The sequence below is a fragment of the Sebastes fasciatus genome, chromosome 3 (genome assembly GCF_043250625.1).
Source record: "Sebastes fasciatus isolate fSebFas1 chromosome 3, fSebFas1.pri, whole genome shotgun sequence".
NCBI lineage: Eukaryota > Metazoa > Chordata > Actinopteri > Perciformes > Sebastidae > Sebastes > Sebastes fasciatus.
In genome coordinates this window covers 34983093-35006370 of record NC_133797.1, presented here as the reverse complement: position 1 = coordinate 35006370, position 23278 = coordinate 34983093, and the positions used below count along the sequence as shown (strand labels likewise).

At 40.9% G+C, this 23278-nt stretch overlaps 2 protein-coding genes across 2 annotated transcripts in view; one reads left to right on the top strand and one right to left on the bottom strand.

The window, feature by feature from the left end:
* The window catches only part of LOC141764893 (sphingosine kinase 1-like), a 46888-nt gene that overhangs the window by 12212 nt on the left and 11398 nt on the right, over nt 1-23278 (bottom strand). The window contains exons 2-4 of the mRNA XM_074630571.1: nt 14846-14995; nt 2935-3029; nt 1946-2061 (exon numbers count right to left, since the gene is read on the bottom strand). Of these exons, the coding sequence (XP_074486672.1) occupies nt 1946-2061; nt 2935-3029; nt 14846-14995 (361 nt within the window). The remainder of the gene's footprint in view (nt 1-1945; nt 2062-2934; nt 3030-14845; nt 14996-23278) is intronic.
* The window catches only part of LOC141764892 (microtubule-associated serine/threonine-protein kinase 3-like), a 28264-nt gene continuing 19851 nt past the window's right edge, over nt 14866-23278 (top strand). The window contains exons 1-4 of the mRNA XM_074630569.1: nt 14866-15003; nt 15354-15481; nt 17055-17147; nt 21590-21642. The gene's annotated coding sequence lies outside the window, so the exon portion shown is untranslated. The remainder of the gene's footprint in view (nt 15004-15353; nt 15482-17054; nt 17148-21589; nt 21643-23278) is intronic.

The following is a 23278-nucleotide window of genomic DNA, read 5'->3' as shown; positions in this document are numbered from 1 at the left end:
ATTCTAAAACTTACATTCTTTCTAACAGCCAGCAGGGGGCAAGTCCTATGGTTGAAAAAAGAAGTCTGATTGTATAAAAGTCTAAGAAAATGACCCTACTTCTCACTTGATATATCACCTCAGTAAACATTGCGAACATGAGTTTATGGTCTCAATCACTAGTTTCAAGTCTTCTTCAATACAGTATGATGTTCATTTAGTAAATTATGAGTAAAATAGACCATAAAGCAGGGTATGCTTTAGGGTGTGGCTAACTTGTGATTGACAGTCGATACCACAGCGTTGTCCGTATTTACGTCTTATAACTTTAACCCTTTCACTGTGTGTTTTCAGTTAATGAAAGTTAATTGTCACATTTTGATCGTCTAAAAATATCTTATTCAGCGTTCAGTTGAATTTAGCTCCACCCTCTCGTGGTGTCACTTCTGGTTGCAAAAAAACAAGATGGCGACGGCTAAAATGCCGAACTTGAAGCTTCAAAACAGCAGTCCACAAACCAATGGGTGACTTCGCGGTGATTATGTCCACTTCTTAGATACAGTCTATGGTGCTAATTAGTAAATGTTAGCAATCTAACACACTAAACTGTGTAAACTACTGTATGTTTAGCAATGCTGACGTTAGCATTTAGCCCACAGAGCCACTAGCACGGCTGTAGAGTCTTACTGTGTGCTTGAGAAAACGTAAAGCAAATTTTAGAGGTGCCGCAGTGACATACAAATGTTCGAGATGTCAATTTACTGCTCACTATAGAGTAAACTACTGAGGGTCTATTATCTAAGTAATAGTGAATGAATGAACGGAAGTTTCTCCACCTCTGAATCTGATCTGTTGCCGTTTTTGCTCGTAGGTTCATTCCTCCTTTCTGTCTGTCCTTCAACTTCTCCTCTCTGTTCTTTGTTCTGGCTGAATGAACTCCAAACAATCACTCAAATGAGCAAATCATTAATAATGAATAGATGAGATGAGTGCATTTTACACTGACAAGCACCAGAAGGCAGGCCCATGTGTGTGTCTGAGGCTCAGGTATACAAATTATACTATATCTATTCTATAAAAACACTACAGCTCAATCTAATCATTACATCTTCACACAGTAGTAGTAGTGTCTGGAGTATTTTACACTATACGGCAAAAATAATACCTTTTATTATATTTATATACAGTTGAGACACTGTGCACCATCACTGTATCGGCTCCACTGAAGTATAAAATGGACAAAACTAGTTTTTATTAACAGCTGCATTAGTTTCCTGTTTGTGGTACACAGGTAGCTCTGCCCGAGGGGGGTAAACTGATATGTTTGTTCTGAAACTACCCATTTCATAATCTGATTTAAACTGGATTTAACTGCATGCAGTATATATACATACTATACTTATGCACACAAATGAAACTCGGCACCGCGCCTTGAATGATGGGGCCCAAATATGTTACCTCACTGGTTAGACTGGTTTCTGTTGAGCCGTAAATTGTGGGTTAGTCATGGTAGAGTAATAAGGCTTCAGCAATGTGGGATTTTGCCAAAGCTTCAACATTTTCAACCGTGTTCTTATCTTATTAACCGCAACTACTCATTATTTCCTTTAATGATTAATCTGAGATTTATTTTCTTGATTATTGATTAATAATTTACTCTATAAAATGTCAAATGTCTTGCTTTACTCAACTATCGTTTATGACAAAAATAATCCCAAAATCTAGGAAAAATCTGGAAATGTCAAATGTTTATTTGAAAAATAACAAACAATTATTTGATTATCAAAACAGATGCCAATTAATATTCTATCGATGGACTAATTGATTAATCATTGAAGCTCTACTACATTAAAGCCAGAGAAGTGATGTGTGTGTGCAGCCATGAGAGAAACAGTATCATAACCACAGCAACGTGCAGGGTAGATCAACATTCATGGTTTTATTTAGGATTCTTCATGTGGCTCACCCAGAGTAGTGATGTACGGATGCAGCCAAGGCGTTGCCTGATCCACCAGGAAGGATCCCCAGCGGGGTCCGGATGGCATCCTCCCAGTCTGGTCTCTCCAGCAGACCATTTATCACCTGACACACACACAGAACATACAGTAAGAAATAGATATTAACTAGTCACTCAGGGCCGTGTATTATGGTCCCGACTGAAATGTGTCACATTTAGTCTTGTTTATTACTTTTAAAATCATATACTGTATGTATGTATGTATGTGTATATATATATATACAGTATATATAGATAGATAGATGGATAGATATAGATTTCAGATGGACTCAACAGTTATCAAATGAATCAGTGATGTCAAGAACTCACTCACCCACTCAAGACTGCTCGAGTTTAGTTTAGACATAACGGGGTTAGGTTAGTGATGAGACACATCTGCATTCATTGTTGCGGCTGGTAAAGTTTTCACCTTGTGAGTCTGTGTGTCATCATGGCAAAATTTGGTCCTGGGGACGCCTACTGTAGCGGGAACTACCACAAAGGCAATTTCTAGTACTTTGCCAGTTGTTTATGTCTTTGTGTTTGTCTGTGGACAGATTTTGTCAACGTAATAGCATCACAACTGTGCAAGATGCAGTCACGAAACTTTACAGGTGTGTAGTTGAGATCAAAATGTAGGCAGAGTTCGAAGATGGGTGTGCTCCGAGCAAGGGCGCCGGAAGTAGGGGGATAGAAAGTGGGGAAGGGGCCATTGCAAAATCTGTCCACAGACAGAAATATAAACACCTGGCAAAGTAGTCAAAACCACTTCTGTGGTAGTTGCGGTAGTTGTACCGCTACAGTAGGCATCTCCAGGACCACATTTTGCCATGATGACACACACAGACTCACAAGGGGAAAACAATACCAGCATCGCTGTCGCGGCTGGTAATGATGACAGAAGTGTGTAATGTTGACTTTTAGTGTCCTACCACTAATGTGCATGTGTCTCTCTTTACCTCAAACAGAAGTCCATCTCCGGACATGATGACTAAAGCGTCCCACTGCGACAGGTCCGCCTCCTTCACCAGCTCTCGGGCGTGGTTCTGCCGCTCTGCAAAACACACACACATAAATGTAAAGTGTGTTTTCATGCAGGTACAGTATGTCTTTTCTGTGTAAGAAATCTAGAAAGTAAAAGAGAAATGTGTCCTGTCATCTTCCTCCCTTGACAGAGGAGGACCGTGACCTGTCCGCTCTAATGGAGGTGACATCGAGCACATTTCCGCGGGTGTTCGCTATCAGCAGCTCAAGTTACACGTGACACTAATACGTATGTCTTATTTAAATCGTGACATTGGCATTAAGATATCAGTTAACAGAGGCGTCCTCGTCGTCCTTGTAATCTTCTTTCCGTTTTTCTCTTGAGTTGCCAAATTAAAGTATCACCGTGGGAGGGAAAGCTGATATATGGTCTTAAATGAAGCGTCTACCACGCTGCCAATTAGATCGGAACAATTAAATTACCCAGGAGCACTCTGTCAAATTAATCTGGGGCTCAGTGATCTGATGAAGTGGAGCCTTAGTGACAGGGCGGCCTCTTAAGGTGAGGTGAGATAGACGGTTATTGAAAATACAGAAAAGTAAATGTGAAAAGCACAAGTGTTGGATTTTGGCAGAACTAACTGTTAACATTTCCTCAACATTATTATCTGGATGTTTTACGGTAATGATTCATTTTACGGGTCTGTAATTTCCTAGAAGTTTCCTGGAAATAACTTTGTAATTTGGTACTAATTATAGAGACAGTCTTTAATTAGTGCACTTTCAATTAATTAATAACAATTAATTGCTTGTATAACCCAGAGAGTCTTCTACTCAGTGGACAGCAGGTCTGCAGCAAAAAAACTCTACAGGCAAGGCGATAATAACGTGTTAACCCAAATTCATTTTAATGCCACCAATTTCTTTAACGCATTAACGCAACTTGCAATTTTTAATGAATACTGGCATCATATGAAACTAGAAAAACTAAGGAATCCATTGGTACCAACCGTATCATACTAGCTTGTCAAGAAGGAGGCTAAATAACGCTACAAAGTTCGACTAAATTTTGGCGAGGAAAAACTGGCATGGCCATTTTCAAAGGGGTCCCGTGACCTCTGACCTCAAGATATGTGAATGAAAATGGTTCTATGGGTACCCACGAGTCTCCCCTTTACAGACATGCCCACTTTATGATAATCACATGCAGTTTGGGGCAGTTCATAGTCAAGTCAGCAAACTGACACACTGACAGCTGTTGTTGCCTGTTGGGCTTCAGTTTGCCATGTTGTGATTTGAGCATATTTTTTATGCTAAATGCAGTACCTGTGAGGGTTTCTGGACAATATTTGTCATTGTTTTGTGTCGTTAATTGAGTTCCAGTAATAAATATATCCATCCATTTGCATAAAGCAGCATATTTGCCCACTCCCATGTTGATAAGAGTACTAAATACTTGACAAATCTCCCTTTTAAGGTACATTTTAAACCGATTAAAAAATGTGCGATTCATTTGCAATTAATCACGATTCAATATTTTAATTGATAGACCCTAATTTATTTATAATATAATACACTTTAGATCAGCTGCAATTGGACTGGCTTATAGCACTTGTATCAAACTACCGTATCTCCCGTCAAACCAAACCCGTAAATTACTCGTCACATTTTAACATCTTGATTTTCTTGCATCCGAGACTTATTCTCATCTTAACACAGCACACATCTCTGGAATCAGGTTTTTAAATACTGCTCTCTGTTTTCATGTGTGTGGAGGGATGCACGTCTATCTCTCTGTGTCTCAGTTTCCCTGCTCTCCGTCTGCAGGTGAAAGGGCAGAAGGAGTGCTGTGAGGTGTGAAGCAAAGTCAGTCAAGCGTAGCAGACTGTCACAACTTCAGTCACAACCCTCTCCTCTCTTTCACCTGCTGAGGCTCAGCAACACTGCAAGCTTTTTTCCTTCTGTCTCTCAACTCTTTCACACCACTCTCCTTCATTTTCTTTTGAAACCATCATTCTTATCTATGATGGAATATTGATATTATTCAATATCATATGCAGGCGCAGCATACCTGACTTGCACAGCTGTGTGCTTTTTAGGGGGGTAAAAAAATACAAAGCTTGCTTCCGAAATTTCCCATTAACATGCTATTTAGTGCGCTAAAACAGTATGTGATATATTTTAGTATGTCCGAAACCTTAGTATGAAACCAATAGTACGCGAATTGCGTATTATTTCCGGTGAAATATTACAGTATGCAACGCTGGACACTGCGGCAGCATAAATATCCCACAATGCAATGCTCAAAATGTTCATAATGGACAGCTCTGTAATATCATTAATGCTTCAGTTTAACTGTAAGTCTAAGATTTCCCTTTGTTAGGCGTAATATATATTTTAAGTTAATTTAGACTTTGATTCTCACAAACCGTCGTTTTGGTCACATGGGGTTGGTACGGGTTACCATGGTTACACGTCTCAAACCGGCAAGGAGGCTCTTAGGAAGTGACGACGTAAATTACTGCTCAGTGCATCCGAAAAGATACATACTTCTGTTTATTCACACAAAAGTATGTTGAACGATAGTACACATATTGAGTATGTAGTGCATAGTATGCGATTTCCAGTCAAATGTCACGGAGCATTTGATTTGATTTTTTAAAGACTACATATACAGAGCTGCTACCACAGCCTCTATGAGAATGAGAAAATGGGCCATAAATGAATTTGTTACTGTCTGTAAAGCTGCTGCAAGTGGATCTTTTATTATCAGTCCCCAAATAATAGTGGCTTTTCTCAGCAAAGACAACTCAGTAAAAGCTCCTCTAGCTCCTTGCTGTAAAGAAAACAGAAAACAGCCAACAGTTGTTTTTCACGCCACGTTTTTCATGACTTATTTTCACCCAATGGTAACCCGGTGCTTGAATCACAATCTGTAAATTGACTAAATATTTCTGCTGCTGATATTCTTGAGTAGACTGAGCTAGAACGTCAAGTTTTCAGACAAAGTTTGAGCAACAAAAACTTTTATTCTAACAGGTTCCCGGTGGACAGCTGAACTATCATAAGACAGTAAGACTCCTAATCATCCCAGGGAACGAAGATGTTTCAGCTATAGCAATCGTTAATAATGCAAACCTAGACAGAAAGATACCCTACAGTAGATCTGCCCTAAGGAAGCTATTAGCTACAGTAGGTTACTAATCAATACATAGTGTAGCATTAGCCATATTGGTTGGAGCAGCTTCAAACACTGAACTGCATCCTGATGGAAAAAACACACCAAGTCTAGAAAAATAAATATCAAGTATATGATAGCATTTTATCCCTTTTTTTATTTATATAAATTATTTTTGAAAGATTCTACATTTTGAAAAGGCCCATAAATCATCACACTTTTTTCCAGACTATTCAGGGACCTAAAAATAAGTCGTCCTCTCCTGTGTCTCCTCCGTGTAACTACCTTGTTCTTCCCTTTAACCCTCATCCTACCAACTGGGGTCCCCGCAGTCTACTTTTTGTCATATCTCACAGGACTTTGTCAACCAATTTGTTCCTAATGACTTCATATCATTGTTTTCTGTTTTAATTAGTGCTTGAGACCAATATATTCAGGTCCTGGGGGTCCCCAGTCAAAAGCACCCAATTGCAACCAGTTTAACTAGCTGAAATAGAATAGAGAGAGAAAATGTTTGACATGGGTCCTCATTTAATTTAAACAGGGAGGTAGGGGCACTCTGTCAGTCATTTTGAAGGAGACAGACACAGATGCAGCAGACACAGATTTCCTCATGTGCTCTGTTTATTTCCCTTTTACACAATATGTAAATTAAAGCAGAATAAATGGGTAGAATTGGAGCAAATATGATTTTTAAAAAAAGTTTTATTTTTATGAAACGGTCACTATATCCTGACAGTAGTGCACAAGACAGGTAATCTTAAAAAAAATCATGTGCCTCTGGTGTCCTCCGGTGCTCCTAATGGTATCTGCAAGATTTCACAGCCGGAGGAAACCAACCAATCATAGCTGAGCTGGAGCCTTGCAGTCTCTGAGCAGCTGTCAATCAATCGCAAACTCTGATCAAACGGTCAAACTAGGCAGCGCTGATTAAATATGAATTAATATTCTGTTACTATAATGCCTATTTCTCTCCTCAAATGTTTTCAGAAACATCTTGTATTGCACTGTTTAGCTGTAAAATGAGTAAATTTGTGACTTGGCAGCCATGTTGAGATCAAGTTGAGGAAATACCAAGCACCGCCCACCAGTCAGAGCAAACTCTCATTTTACAGCTAAACAGTACACTAAAAAATGTTTCTGAAAACATTTTATGCTAGAAATAGGCATTACAGTAACAGAATATTGATTCATATTTGATCAGCGCTGCCTAGTTTGACCGTTTTGATTGGAATTTACGAGTGATTGACAGCTGCCTCCATTGAATGAACAGCCAATAGGAACTTTCTCTCTCTCTGAAATGACCTGTGATTGGTCAAAGTCTCCCGTCACGGTCTAGATTTGTTTAAAGCCTGGAAACAGAGCCATGACGAGGTGCAGAAGTTGAACACTTGAATTACAATATACTGAAAGGTTATTATGGTTATCATTTTTGTCCAATGATGCCAAAAAACATTCTGCCTACTGCAGGTTTAAGTGTAACTTTCCTAAAATAATTCATTTTTTTTTCTTCAGATGATATTAATTAAATAACTAATAATGTTTTGAGAAGACATAAGTTCACATTTTGCCATGATGGCTGTTTCTTACAGTAGTTTATTATTGAGGTCCCCAGGGACCCCAGTCAGTAGTCCCCCATGTTAAATAGGTTGGTAGGATGAGGGTTAATGCTGCCATTGTGTCTTTACCCGACAGAAGAGGGAGTAAAGTTATCCCATCCAACCACATAGAGAGAGAGCGAGAGAGAGAGAGCGAGAGAGAGAGAGAGAGCGAGAGAGGGAGAGAGTCCTCTGGAGAGGGATCTGATTTCTCGGCCTCTCTTCTTCCCTTCTCTTCCCTAAACTCTGCAGAATAAAGGAATCAATTCCTCCTTATCAGTCCAGTCACATCACATTTCCTTATCTATGCAGAGGCTGTAAACTAAAAAGGATTGAAGGGGCCCAATCAGCAACTAAGCTGTAGAGCGGGGACACTGCAGTGTGGTGGGAGGAGAGCTGAGAGCAGTTTTAGTATGCAGCCCCCCTCGTCAGACAGATTGATAATGGCAAAACGACGCAGTGAGGAAAAACAAGGGACGGAGATAAGTCACACAGTGCGTGTGCTGATTTTTATGGTTCTGTTGCAGAGGTAGAAAGAGGAGAGGAGAGGAGTGCGGTAGAGTTTCTCTCTGTGGGTAGAGGCAGTGGATTGTGACTAACTCATTACAGTCATGCAGATCTCTGCTGGCCTCTGGTCACAACCTGGACACGGACTGCGGTGCATGTTTTCAAACTGTTCTCAGAAGGATACAAAGATGAGTAAGCTCCTGTGGGGATAAATAACACTGCAGATCAGTGTTAGCATTATGGTGTTTCTTTTCTCTCTGCATTTGCAAGCAGCATTGTTCACATACTTTCCTGTGAGGTTTTTATGTACCTGGAGGATTGAAAAGTACAACCACTAGGGGGTGGGCGTCCTCTCTGACCAACTTCTGATTTTGCAAGAGCTAAACTATATTTGGCGCTCAAGGAGGTTACGATATAGATAATGTTGAGTTCATGTTGGCATCTCGTGTTTTAACATTTGAGAGCTAAATATGGGTGTAAGAAAATATCGATACACATGAGTATTGTGATATTATGTTTTGCAATACTGCATCGATTCTCCAAAACGCCATATCGATTTTTAATTAACCTCTTAAAAATCCGATGGCCCGGCGGAGGATACGGACGCTATTCTGTCTTTTGGAGGTTGTAGGAATCCATTAGTACCACCCATGTCATACTAGCTTGTCGCAAAGGATGCTAAATAACGCTCCAAAGTTACGCAATGTTTTGGCGAGGAAAAACTGTCAGCCATTTTCAAAGGGATCCTTTGACCTTTGACCTCTGACCTCAAGATATGTGAATGAAAATGGGTTCTGTGGGTACCCACGAGCTCCCCTTTAAAGACATGCCCACTTTATGATAATCACATGCAGTTTTGGGCAAAAACCATGCAGTTCTTTGAATGCAGTATATTCTTAAAATGTGTTTGAATATTTCTGTATATTGGGGTACCTAAACACGACGACTGCTGAAGCTTCATATTAGCCTCAGCTGAACTTAAACGCTGATTTTATCCCCCATCATTGGAGTCATGCTACAAAGTGATCACTCCATGGCCAGCATGGAGAGTAGGACATTACAGTTACCAATAGCTCTTTTAATGTATATACGAGCATGTGCATATTGTTTAAACCTGCAATTACTGATTTTGGCCACTTGGGGGCAGCAGAAACAAGTTTAGCAAAGCAGCTCATGCTGTTTGCTTACAGGCAATTTATTTACACATGGAGCAGTTGCATGACAACATTGTCATTTATTTGCATGAGCTGAAACTCGCTGCGAAGCTCCGTAAAGCCGAGGGGAGCTGCAGAGCCAGGTGACAATTCTCACACGGCCATATTTCAAATTCTTGCATCTTGACGGCTGAGAGTGCAGGGGAGGTAACGAGAATTTCTGTCTGTCCTCGTGCTAACCTTGTATCATCCCTCTAAAGACAGCTCCTGAGGAATCTCCACCCTGCTGTCTCACACATCCTGACTGACAAACAGCAGACTAATAACTGCAGTACTCCTCCACCTAAGCGACAGCAGGTGGTGACAGTTAAACCGCCTCTTTGAAAGTGTGTGTGTGTTGTTACAGAACAAATCAGTTTAAACACTGAAAACTTGAGTCAGCTACCGAGAGGTGCCTGAGGGCGTAGCCACACAGAAAAACGCACATACAAACTCAATACCTTGCAGTGTCGCTATTACACAGACACACCAGGGAGCGCCTCAGGTGGGACGGTGCTAAAATTTGACATTTTAAATAACTTTTTTTGTTTGAGTCTTATTAAGTTTCAGTAGCAACCCTTTCTTATATCATATGAAATCCATGCCAAAAATCACCACCAACTTTCAGCCCACTGTCCTAAAACATGTGACGAAGGCTGTATTTTGTTTTTCCCAGTGTGCTTTCCCAGACAATAATAGAAGCACACCTCATCACAGATCCACAGAGACTCCAATGGGTTGTACCGAGGATGGCTACAGGCGCTGATAGACACTTCCTCAGCCACGCCTGAACCACGATCAGCTAACAAGAGTTTAAACATGGGAACTCTTTTGCGGTCTGCCAGTGGGGGAAAAAGTACCTAAATTAAGCCACAATTATATGAAGTGGTAACAACCACATTAAACGAGTAAAATCCTGGAAATTATTGCTTTTGGGTTCACAGAGTCATGGTGGAAAGTATACTGTGGGGATGGCTCTCGAAATCCACAAGCAGTTTACTTTTCAAAACTTACACTGCAGCAGGATTTTAATGAGAATACTTCAGTCAAAACACGGGACAGCCATAGAGAGCAGTCGGTCACCTGTTCAGACTCTGTAGACTTGTCTTTTCTGCCTGTTTCCAATCACATGAAGCAACATATCCTCATCGACTGTTCATTTTTCGTGCGTATTCCTACGACAAGGTGGACAAGGTGGTTGTGCCATGTGTCATTTTCCGCTCGTTACATGCAAACGGTCTTTTCAAATTATACTTCCCTCTTCACAGAAATCCCTTTCATAACTGTACACCGCTCAGATATTCTGTTTCACTAGTTAATATTCACAATACAGAAGCTAAAGACGCTCCAACTTCGGTTTCACTGGAACTTTAAATTGATATATTTATTCAAATCATACTTCCCTCTTCACAGAAATCCCTACTTGTAACTGTACACTGCTCAGATATTCTGTTTCACTATTTAATATTCACAGTACAGAAGCTAAAGACGCTCCAACTTCTGTTTCACTGGGACTTTAAATTGATATATTTATTAATAGCTTCTTATCCTTATTGTAGGATCTATGATTTTTCAAAGATCCCTGTGCATATAATAGTTGACTTCACATCCTCACATGGGCCGTGGCACAGAAAGGAGCTCCAACACAGTATTTACCTTGTTAAATGAGCCGTGATATTCTTTAAGAGAGCACGTGGATTGATGCCATAAAAGAAAGAACAAAAGACTGTGAGAAATAAAAGAGCAGCGCAGAGAGGTTGTTCGAAGGGATCTCTGTCTCCTCTGGTAAATATGTGTAATTTGTACCGAGCAGATGAGTCCGAGCACGAGGGGAAGACGAGCATGTTGCTGTCGTTTAATTAATACTGTGTGACAGACATCATAGGATGCCTGAGCAGCGAGGGAGACTGCCCGAGAGGAATCAGCGTGCCGTCTCTTTACTACCACATGGACACGTGCTGCAGATACTCACTAACAAACACACTCAGACAAACGCACACTCTCTCTCTCTGAGCCCCACAGCAGCGCAGTCATCCTTCATCTGTCCTCCACCCCTGGCAGCGCCCACAGCTGCCACACTGCCAAGGATCCAATAATGAGTCTGTCCACTTTTGTTAGTATCCACATACGAGAGACTTCCAGGCAGTGATACACAAACAGATAGACATGCTGTTAGCAAGTGTTATGGCCAAACATATTATCATAAAACACATTATTTTTCATTGGTCAAATTGGGTTTGTCCCAGTTATTCGCTAAAGGCTTCCCCCAAACTGTCAAATCATAGCTTAGAAAAAGTTGACGTGCTGCAGCTGCAGGAGTTAATTTGAGTAAAGGGTCAATCGACAGCATCTAAATTAGGACTTCTCCTTCTCTTCGGAGCCCGTCGGCACCGTTCTGATTAAAGTTTTATCTCATTCTCGCTGCTTCCTGCATTATTCAGACTGTTAAATTGGTATATGCAATCAGGGAGCGATTAGCAAAGCTGTCTCTTATCTGAAGTATATTGATGCTGTTGCTCGAGACAGATGAAGAAGCACCTGGTGAAAAGCAGCGTGTGATCACACACAGATGTAAAGAAATCATTCAAACATAGATAATCTAAACACTGGAGTAGTCCGGCTCATTATCTATTTATTATAATCTCATTTTATGTTTGATTATATAATCAGTTTTGCACAGTAAGACAGCATCTATCATCTCATTGATGCTGCAACACATACTCACTCCCAACCTGTCAAATACCGCCACTTGATCAGTGGCCCTACGCTTCAAACCATAACACTCTGGTTACCCATCTAACGTCAATTAGACAGTTTCTGCTTGTTACATGCCTATAGTCTCATTACAAAATAAACCTCGAACGTAGGTTTACTTCGTTTTTAGGTGGTTAGGATTAGGCAACAAAAGTACTTTGTTAGGTTTGGTTAGGAAAATACTGTGGTTTGGGTTAAAATAAGTATGTTTGTTACGTAATTGGCTTTAGTAAAGTATGTATGTTACATAACAAAACTAAGGTAAAATAAGTCAACATTGACTTGATTTCACACGGGACACAAACGGAATGTCTCCTGGGTGAAAGTTTGTTTGATCCGTCCATCCTCCCCTCCTGCCCACCTTACGTGGACTTTCTTGCTCTTAATATTTTAATAATTTCTTGGTCAGTTGCTCTGACTATCTAATAATGAAGCAGAAACACTGAAGGGTGCCTCGTGCGTCAGTATCAGACGCAGCGGGGCACTGACCAAGCGGCAGTATTTGATGAGTTGGGAGTGAGAACGGGTCGACAGAGGACGTAATTATGTCATGACAGGTTTCAGCTGTAACACAGCTGAGGCAGATAGGATTATCTGAATCCAGTGAAATATGTGAATAGGATTGTTTCTCATACTGTGGAGCACAATTAAGATTTTTGAGGAATTTCTAGACTGCATGTAAAAACTCTTAATGCTCTTCTGAGGCATCATTCAGGGCCATTTGGGGAAAGTATTTTAGAAGTCTATCTGTCAAAAACATTGTTTATCACTGTGGCATCCAGATTTCCCCGTCAGCAGTCATGCTCTTTCATGTAGATGTAGATTTGGGGATTAAATCTATTCTTATGTATTCTCTGGGATTAACTTGTCAAAAAGTGCATCTCGTAAATCACAAAAAAAGCTCAGTTTTTGTGTGTTTTCCACAGCACAGTAACAGTAAGATGATTTCTCCTGCGTCTTTGTGTCTCTGTCCTCTTTTCTCTGTGTCTGTGCACCTCACGCTGTGATGAAAGACTTTCACTTTGTCTGTTATCTGACACCGCGCTGATTTATGAACAAACCCAGTCGGAGGGAAAACTCCAGCAAATAACTGCAATGATGAGAGCATGATACAGTATGGGACGAGTCTAACACTGCACTATATAATCATTACCAGCCAGTGTAGATTATGGTGACGAATGTGAATGTGAATGCATGAAGTATCAAATCATGGCAAAAGGGGATTTTGTGCGAATGTGTGTGTGTTTATCATGGACGTGTCTTTATCCATATGTGTGTCTGACTGTGTGTGCACATATTTATTACATAACAGATCTGCATGCATATGGGTCAGAGGCAGTTGATCAGCATAATGATGGCGACAGCATGAAAACATGAAGAGGATTTAAATTAGAGGAGGGGCATTGAGAGACATGGAGGGAGGTGATAGTGTTATTGTGGTCTTTGCTAAGCTGTGTGTCTGTGTGTGTGTGTGTGTGTGGGGAGATCTCAGAGCTGATTATGCGTGAGGCTGTGTCGTGTGTTGGTCAGATAAGATTCGACAATGCTTTTAACGATGATGTTGAGCTGATAAAATCATAATGAGATTACAGTAACAAGAGATTTATGATGTGTGTGCTTCTTAATGCGAGTGTGTGAAGTGACGAAGTATAAACAATCTTCTTTTTTTTTTGTCATTCAGGGTTTATTAATCATGTTTGCCATTGATCAACTACTGTACACCAGGAATACAAACTGTGCAGGAAGATAACACCTTTGATTTTATTTACTTATTATTAGGGCTGTCAAGGTTAACGCGATAACGCTTTAACGCAAAAGCATTTTAACGCTACTAATTTATTTAACGCAATTGATATTTTTGAGCTTGTACTGGCCTCAGATTTAAAGCTAGAGTGAAGGTACTGGTATCCCACGAAATTAAAAAACCTAAGGAATCCATTGGTATCAACCATGTCATACTAGCTTGTTGAGAAGGAGGCTAAATAATGCTCCAAACTTACGCTACATTTTGGTGAGGAAAATCATTTTCAAAGGGGTCCCTTGACCTCTGACCTCCAGATATATGAATGAAAATGGGTTCTGTGGGTTTTTTATGCTAAATGCAGTACTTTCTGGACAATATTTGTCATTGTTTTGTGTTTTTAATTGATTTCCAATAATAAATATATACATATATTTGCATAAAGCAAGCAAATTTGCCCACTCCCATGTGATAAGAGTATTACATACTTGACAAATCTCCCTAAAAGGTGCATTTTGAACAGATAAAAAATGTGCAATTAATCACGATTAACTATGCACAACCATGCGATTAATCGCAATTAAATATTCAAATCGATTGACAGCCCTACTTATTGTGGTTTGTTTCGACCCTGTCGAGCAGGTAGAGATTAAATGTCTTGCTCAAGGACACTTGACAAACAAACCAACACCGCTGAAAACATAACCTCCTTCCTAGGACTTCGGCCTTGGCGGAGGTAAAAATCCAAGTTTCAGACATGTTTTCAAATAAAAACGATTCTGTTTGAATGAGTGCGAGCAGACTTGAAGCTTTTATACACATAAAACTTGATCGTTTTGTTTTGGCTCAACAGTATTGTGTATAATCTTGTGCTGTGCTGCATATCTCTGTACAGTACTCGTGCCTCCAACTCACCGGTGATGACCAGCGTGTGTGTGACTCCCGCCTCGTTGAGCATTCTCTGGATGTGGTTGTTGTAGAGTGTGAGCGCCTGTCCTTTCCCGCTCTGTGGGTTCACCAGCAGCATCATCCGGCTTGGACGAGACAGCTCGCTCACCATCACTCCTACAGAGGTCAGAGAAGACAAGGTCACTTCTCCATAATACACAACCATGTTTTTAAATACATGCTGGCTTATTATGTGACACTGTAGCCTGGAAGGTTTGTGTTTGTGTGTTCTTCAGAACATTACCTGATTCTTTCTATCCTCTTAGCTCAGTTACAGAAACTAGCTTTTTTCATTTACATTATGTTTAAGAAATCCAGCTTCTCAAAGAAAGACATGTTGGTTGGATAAGTAACACAAGAGCCACATTAGGGAACATTTCTACAGTGTAGGAGAGCAGGAGGGACACATGGAAATCTGTGTACTGGGATATATATAGAGAACACAAACAAATAGCACCCTTATCTCTCCTAACAGACTTTGGCGAGGCTCCTGTAAAGGAGAAATCAGAGAGGTGCACATTGATTGTTGGAGCTGAAATGCTGAATATATTCTACAAAAGGAAGGAACCACCGCAGTACAAGACTCACCCAGGGGGTGAAGAGGTAATGATGGTAAAATGTTTACTGAAAAAGAAACCCTCACATACTAACATACAGTATATCACAGAGCATATACACTGTCTATTTGTATGTTCACATTTCTGTGTATTTGTTCTCCCACAGCTGATTGTGTGAACACTTCAACCTGTTAATCTGTTCATGAAATAACAGATAATAACGCGTTAACACATTCGTTTTAACCCCACTCATTTCTTTAACATGTTAATGCAACTTGTGATTTGTAGGTTGTAGCGGGGTAAGTTTTAAAGCCAGAGTGAAGCTACCTGCATAATATGAAACTATAAAACCTAAGCAATCTATTGGTACCAACCATGTCATACTAGAATGTCGCAAAGGAGGCTAAATAAGGCTCCAAACTTGCGCAAAATTTTGGCGAGGAAAAACTGCCATAGCCATTTTCAAAGGGGTCCGTTGACCTCTGACCTCAAGATATGTGAATGAAAATGGGTTCTATAGGTACCCACGAGTCTCCCCTTAACAGACATGCCCACTTTATGATAATCACATGCAGTTTTGGGGCAAGTCATAGTCAAGTCAGCACACTGACACACTGACAGCTGTTGATGCCTGTTGGGCTGCAGTTTGTCATGTCATGATTTGAGCATATTTTTCATGCTAAATGCAGTACCTGTGAGGGTTTCTGGACAATATTTGTCATTGTTTTGTGTTGTTAATTGATTTACAATAATAAATATATACATACATTTGCATAAAGCAGCATATTTGTCCACTCCCATGTTGATAAAAGTATTAAATACTTGACAAATCTCCCTAAAAGGTACATTTTGCCTTTATTCGACAGTCAGGGGGAGAGGGGAGGGTATGCATCTAAGGTCCCGAGGCCAGGAGCTGTCATTAAAGTACTGTATATCATATTTACTGTTGCAATAACCCATGTGCTGTTTCATCTCATCTTTAAAAAAACAGTTTTTTTTGTAGCCACAAATCTTCTCTCAAGTCTATGCAAAGGTCACACCCCACACTCACACAAACTAATCCCACACTGCATGCATCTGAAGATAGATGAGTACAAAAGTAGCAGCCTCTTTGGCAAAATCTTAACTGCAGGGTTGATGCAAATTAGTGTTCAAAATATCTTGGGGATCAAACTGATTTCAGAGGGTAACAGTGATCTTACACACACAGATCCCAAATCTTTTTAAAACACCCTCTGAGAAGCACAGCATGGGGCTAAAGAAGGGAGGAACTGGAAGAAGCTGGTTTTGGCCTTTTTCTTCCTCACTGCCTGAGGAGGATGAGTTAAATACTGCAAGCACAAGACTGTGCCTTGCCAGAATGTTAAATTATTTTACGATATCTGAGATGAGACGGGGAGAACTAAATAGAAATAAAGGTATGATGTTAAAACTGCTCATGTTAAAGGGGAGCTGGTAGTTCTGAGAGAGAGGTGATAAGGAAGATAGGGAGGTAGAGAAAATTACATCATGTTAGACATTTTTTGTTCTTTACCTCCCTACAAATTCGAAGCAAACTACTTATCAATTTTCTCTCCCTTTCCCCGTCTCCCTTAAAATATGCTTTTGCAACGTCTCAGCTGGGAGAGACGTCAAATAAAAGGAGAGAGAGAAGTGTGACGGGAAGCCATCAGCCACATTTGACACGCTGCAGCTGTGGGATAACTTTACAGGTAGGTACACTCAGAGAAACGGCACGCTCTGGTAAGACTGTTTTCTATGTCACGCCTTGTCAACACACACACAAAACTGTTGCAGTGAAGCAGCCGGATAGGCAGAAACCCCCGCAGTGAGATTCATCCCACTTTGTTTCGCAGTCTGCTGAATATTTTTGAAAAGATCAAAACATTGCAAGGGTGGAGGGAGGCGAGCCTTCCAAACAAGTCTGACAGCTGATAAATGAGTAAGGATGGGCGGGAACAACTGAATTGCAGGGATGAGCACATCTAACTGGTTCAAAAACCTATTTGGCAGGTTTAGTTTTAATGGATACTGCACTTCCAGTGGACTCTCAGTGATCCTCCTGGAATGCAGTGAAACAGGTCACAAATATGTTTGAACGTTAACACACCTTAACCTTTATTCATATCTGTCACTGGAGTTTGACCTGAGCTAAACTCATCTGTCTCCCAGCAAAGTAGGAAAGTATTACGGTATATGCTGTGTAAACAAGGCAAAAGTGAGCATGGCTCACATACCCCCACTCACCGCTTGACCCCTACTCAAATAGGGCCAAAGGTTTTGCCCTTTTGGAAATAATGGAATTAGTCTATTGAGCACAATGTAGCTAGTTATTAGCTCCCCTTCCTCAAATCCAGGGTGGCCAGAATTTTTTTAATTTTGGCCACCCTGGACTTCTAACCCCCAAAAAGCACAACTACACCACACTGTCAACCATCATGCCAAATGTGAAGTTCCTAAGTTAAATAGTTTCCGAGTTCTGCTCCGGAAACAAAAGTGTGACAGTCGGACGGACACTCGGCGCGCTACATACCCCCGACTATGTTGTCGCAGGGGTATAACAACAAATTCACATTTCTTGTATCGTCGTCAGGCTATTAAATATGCGTTATTGGTCGGTATAAGCCCCATAGATGTGGGTCTATAAGGGCCTACTACACCCAATAGTAGGTTTTATCGTCTTTTCACATGATAGATAACCGAAAGAAGGTTTAAAAGAACACATCTGACCCACATCTATGGTGCTTATAGCGACCAATAACGCCTATTTAATGGACTGATAGCAGTCGAATTGGGTGCAGCGGTTAAGGCAGGGCAATATATCGATATTATATCGATATTGTGATATGAGACTAGATATCGTCTTAGGTTTTGGATATCATAATATGGCACACGTGTTGTTTTTTTCCCTGGTTTTAAAGGCTGCATTACAGTAAAATGATGTAATTTTCTAAACTTACTCGGCTGTTCTAGCTGTTCTATTATTTGCCTTTACCCATTTAGTCATGGAAGCATTGTGTAAATATTTTGTGCAAGCAACAACGGTCAACCCTACAGTATCGTCGCAATATTGATATCGAGGTATTTGGTCAAAAATGTTGTGGTATTTGATTTTCTCCATATCGCCCAGCCCTAGCAGCGCTTCATAAAGACGCAGCCACCGTCTCTGTAGGATGAATATTTCCATGGAGTCATCTCCGAATCATAACGACTGGACTCCTGAGGGAAAGCCACAGAAGTGCCCTCATGAATCAGCTGGCATGACAGCTGGCACCGAAGGCCCTGACCTTGCTGTCTGTGTGCCCCGACGCCCACGCAGACCTCGTTGGCTAAATCTAACCCCGTGCCACTTCCTGTGTGCCGCCCCTCCCCGTCTCAAAACATTCCAGAGGGTGCTATCTATCTGCTCATCTCTGTCCGTCCACGCTGCGCGTTTCCTCCTCTGTCATTAGCTCGGCTGCAGCGACGTCATGGCACGGAGCCAAAGTGTGACATACATCTATAATGAGGGTCAACACTCAAATCAACAGAAATATATTTAACAACCTTCCTCCATCTATAATTAAACTTTATCCACCGTGCTGGACATTCTGCAGTCGATTATTAAGGCGGTGTTTATTATTCTTCGTTGAGAATTGGTGGTTTATTATAGGACATAATGTGTGAAGTCTCGTGAGAGTGTTTGCAAGTTTTTTGCAATTTGCGGGTTACCCTTTAGACATGACCAAAAAACTCCGGCTTAATGTGAATGGTAGGCCAAAACAGAGTTCTCAAACGAGTGAGTGTGACACTCACTTGTCACCATAACAGCTAACAACAATAACCATTTTCTTTTGACCATAGCAAACGGTTCAATATCCGTTCTACTCTGATTCTATTCTGGTCTCAACAGTCTGTTTCTGGTTAGTTACATTATGAAGTTGTTATCTGAACCACAAACCATGACAAAGAGCTTAAACACGCACAATTACCTCGACAAAACAATTGTAGAAAAAAAGTAAACGACTGTCTTGGATGAAGTGATAAAGTAGTTGACGCTACTGCAACCTGACTTAATCCTCATCCTCACAAATGGCAGCCGAGACAAAAGATGATGGAAAAAACAACTTAACAGCAACAAATCTGCGCTCTGCATCTCAACTACATTCACTTGATCTGTGATTACAGACGTCTTATCTGCTCTTTTCAAACCAAGAGCATGGGAACCGTCCCAGATCTTAATGGAATAATCACGGAGGTATTCGCCATAGGAAATGACTGCTTAAATGAAAGGGGAAAACCCAGGAGCCGGAAAAAAACACACACTTTCCGGCAAGGTTCCCCATAATAGCTATCTGGGTGCCTATAGAGTCTGAGAATAGACGGCTCTCTGAGCGTTTTTCTGACGACTCCCATTCAGTACATTCAGCAGGATGTCGGCTGCTACTAAGCAGACGCTCAGAGATGAAGGTTTAACTTCAACATCTTTCACTTTTCCTAGAGTGCGCAAAGTGTCACAAAAGCACCATAAAACAGGACAGATTTACATATTTGCAAATATAAAATGTTATATTTCTACATTGCTATTAACGTCCAGACATTTTACATGGAATGAGGGTAAAATGCAAACATTACTCAGCATGTTCCATCCTCTTAACTGGAATAAAATGACCTTACGTGGTCAGTCTTTCTATCGAAAGCGGCGTCATTGTTTGACGTCTCACACACTGACTCATTGTGATGACCTGTGCATAAATCAGCCAGTCGTACTGGTGTCTCACTCAACAAATCAGCTCCCCATCGGCAGAGAAGCATGACTAAGCATTAACCGTCTGTGATTGAGGAACGAAGTAGCAATCTTGATCAGCTGAGCCGACAGAACACCACTCAGCCGGCATTAATTAGCGACTCAGATGGGACCGGTCCCACTCTGTCCAGATTTAGTGTCTTTGGGGATTTAAAGGGAGAGAAGAGACATCAGGACACGTTTTGCTTTTGAAGTTTGCATTTAATTTGTAGCTAAAGACAATGCTCTTATGAAACCGTGTTCATGTCAAATCGCTCAGGCCATAGTTACAAGAACTGTTCACATCACCCTCAATTATATTAACTACAGAAGTGTCAAAGCCACCATTACTGACAATTACTCCTAAATAAAATCCAATATTAACCCTTATACAATGAATACAACTAATTCAAAAAGGTGCTTTTTAGTTTGCTTTAGAGTTTTAGACCTCCAGTAAGGATATGGATCAATGTTTTTTGTGTGAGCGTCCCCGTTTTGTTTGTTCTCGTTCATGGGCATTAAGACGCAAAACATATTACTTTTCTACTGATTTACAGGTGGCAGTAAAAAAGCAAAGAAATGCAGCAACGTGCCATTAAAGGTTCAGTAGGCAGTATGTTTTTGGCATCATTGGGCAAAAAATCCATAATAACCTTTCAGCATATTGTAATTCAAGTGTTCTGAGAGAAAGCTAGACTTCTGCACCTCCTCATGGCTCTGTTTTCAGGCTTTAAAAAAAAATTGTGACGGGAGACTTTGGCCAATCACGGGTCATTTCAGAGAGACCTATTGGCTATTCAGCTGTCAATCACTCGCAAACTCAGATCAAAAGAGTAAGAAAGTTTGCTCCGGCATGCACTACTGTCAGTGACTGTTTTATAAAAAATAAGTTTTTTTCATCATATTTGCTCCATTTCTACCCACTGCAGCTTTAAAGGCAGTGAAGGAGAGGACTGTATACATGAATGCAAACAATGCTTTGCAAACATTTTACGAGGAAGGAAATGTATTCAACTCGTTCGTATTCAACCTCAAAGATCAACACAATGTAGAGCAACACTGAATCTAGACAGAACCTTGTGTACACAGGGCAGCTTTTACAAACCGCCTCAAAAGTATCTAATCTAGACTGTTTGAATGGTGCAACTACACTTGCGCAATCTTGGAATAATGCCTGAGCACTCCCAAGTCGGAATAACGGGAGTCATTCCTGTTCCTCCCGCTCTGCCAACGTTGCTTGAAAGAAGCATTAGAACATGTCCTGCTTCATGTCAACCAATAACAGCAGGACATGGGCATCAGACTGTAAATGTTCAGTTTTTCACTGTTTTTTTAAAATGTGCACTTTGTGATGAATTGATATTAATAGTATATTATTTTTTATTACAGACCTAGAGCATGGTGACAGAGGACCCCATCCATCGCCGCCTACCCACCAACAGGTTTGTGTCCCACTGCTCTTACATTTTCTGTCCCAGCGGTGATGATGTGGAGCTGTAAGCCTTTACAAACACCCATTAGGAGGGAATCCAGTTTCCACATTAAAGGGATTAGTGGATTAACATGTATTTGACTCGGTACTGTACTTATACCCTCCCTGCCCCTTGTAATATGACAGATATGTCCAATTGCAATCTACAAAATGTTAGCCTTGTCCCAGGCCAGCTGACGGGAAATGCTCTCTCATGTAGTCAGATGTATGTGGAGGAAACCTTGTGTTCAGAACCAAACAAACAAAAACAAAAAAGAAACCACTGAATCCAGCCAGCTGGATTTCTAAAAAAAACATCATTTTTGCAGATCTGAGATTGTCATCTGATAGCGCCGCAGTGTTCAGCCTCTAAACCAGAGCTTCACGCTGCAGTTAACTACATACCAGCTGTAACCTCATGAGAGCAATTTAGAGATCCAACACAATGTCTGGGATGTATCCATCATGATTAGAGGTTCAGCATCTCAAATATCGTTCATAGTGACGTGCTTTATTTGGAGCCTGAAGGTTTGGATCCCGACCTAACTGCCAGTCACTGTGGGCTGGACCGGCGTTTTCTAGTGTGAGTAAATGTGCCCACATTCCTAGTAGTGACCGTCATGAACTGTATCAGGATGTGTTTTTATTTATATGGCACTTTTTATACTCAAAGACCATTTACAGTACAAAAAACAGAGATTATAAAAAAACAAGGCAGGAAAATTATTTTTGTTTATGTCAGTGCATTTTGATGGTATTTTCCAGACCTCTGGCCAGAAGGCTCTGACACACCAAGCCGACAATCGGCCATCGGACAGTTTGGGGCCATCGGTGATGGTCCGTCGGCCTAGTTTTTGTGATGTGTCCTGCACCGTCGGCTCTAGTCTGTCGAGGGTTTTCGGCCGATTCATTATGTTGAATCGGCGGCAGAGCTCGTCGGCGAGAGAAATCACTCTGATTGGCGGTTTAGCTTAAACGAATCAGTGCACAAGAAGAGAAACGGACGTGAGGAAAGCAAGCCAACGAGTAGTCAAGAGGAAAAACACAGAAGGCTCTTCTCATTTTTCATCTTCATCTCATCTGATCATTCCAATACACGGATATTTTCACAGCGGCATGGCCATCTGGAATAAAGTTAAGTGGTGAGTGAGAGTGGTGTGAAAATGGTCGATAAACGCCGCTTTATTTCATGTACGTATCATAACAACGGCTTTTATATCCGCCGTCCTCGGTCTTCCGGTTTCCCTTTTTGAATGACGAATACAAACTACCACAACCTGCTGGTGTGGAGAATTATTTAATCTCACGCAGGTGCAGAACGTACGTGCTAACTGGCCGTCGGCTGTAGTCTTTGTGGTGTGTTCAAGTACAGCTTTTTTGGCCAAGACAAAGGCGACGTGAGGCGACTCAACTGGTGGCCTTCATCGCCGCTAGTTCTTGGATGTCGGTTTGGTGTGTCTGGGCCTTTACCGGCAATGTAAAATTCATATGTGGATCTTTAATTGAAAAGTTTGAGTACTCCTGCTTTTTATATACGCTATATACTCAGTGTTGGACAATAACCACGGTAGGTAGATCTACTCAAGAAGTACTGTATTCAAGTACAA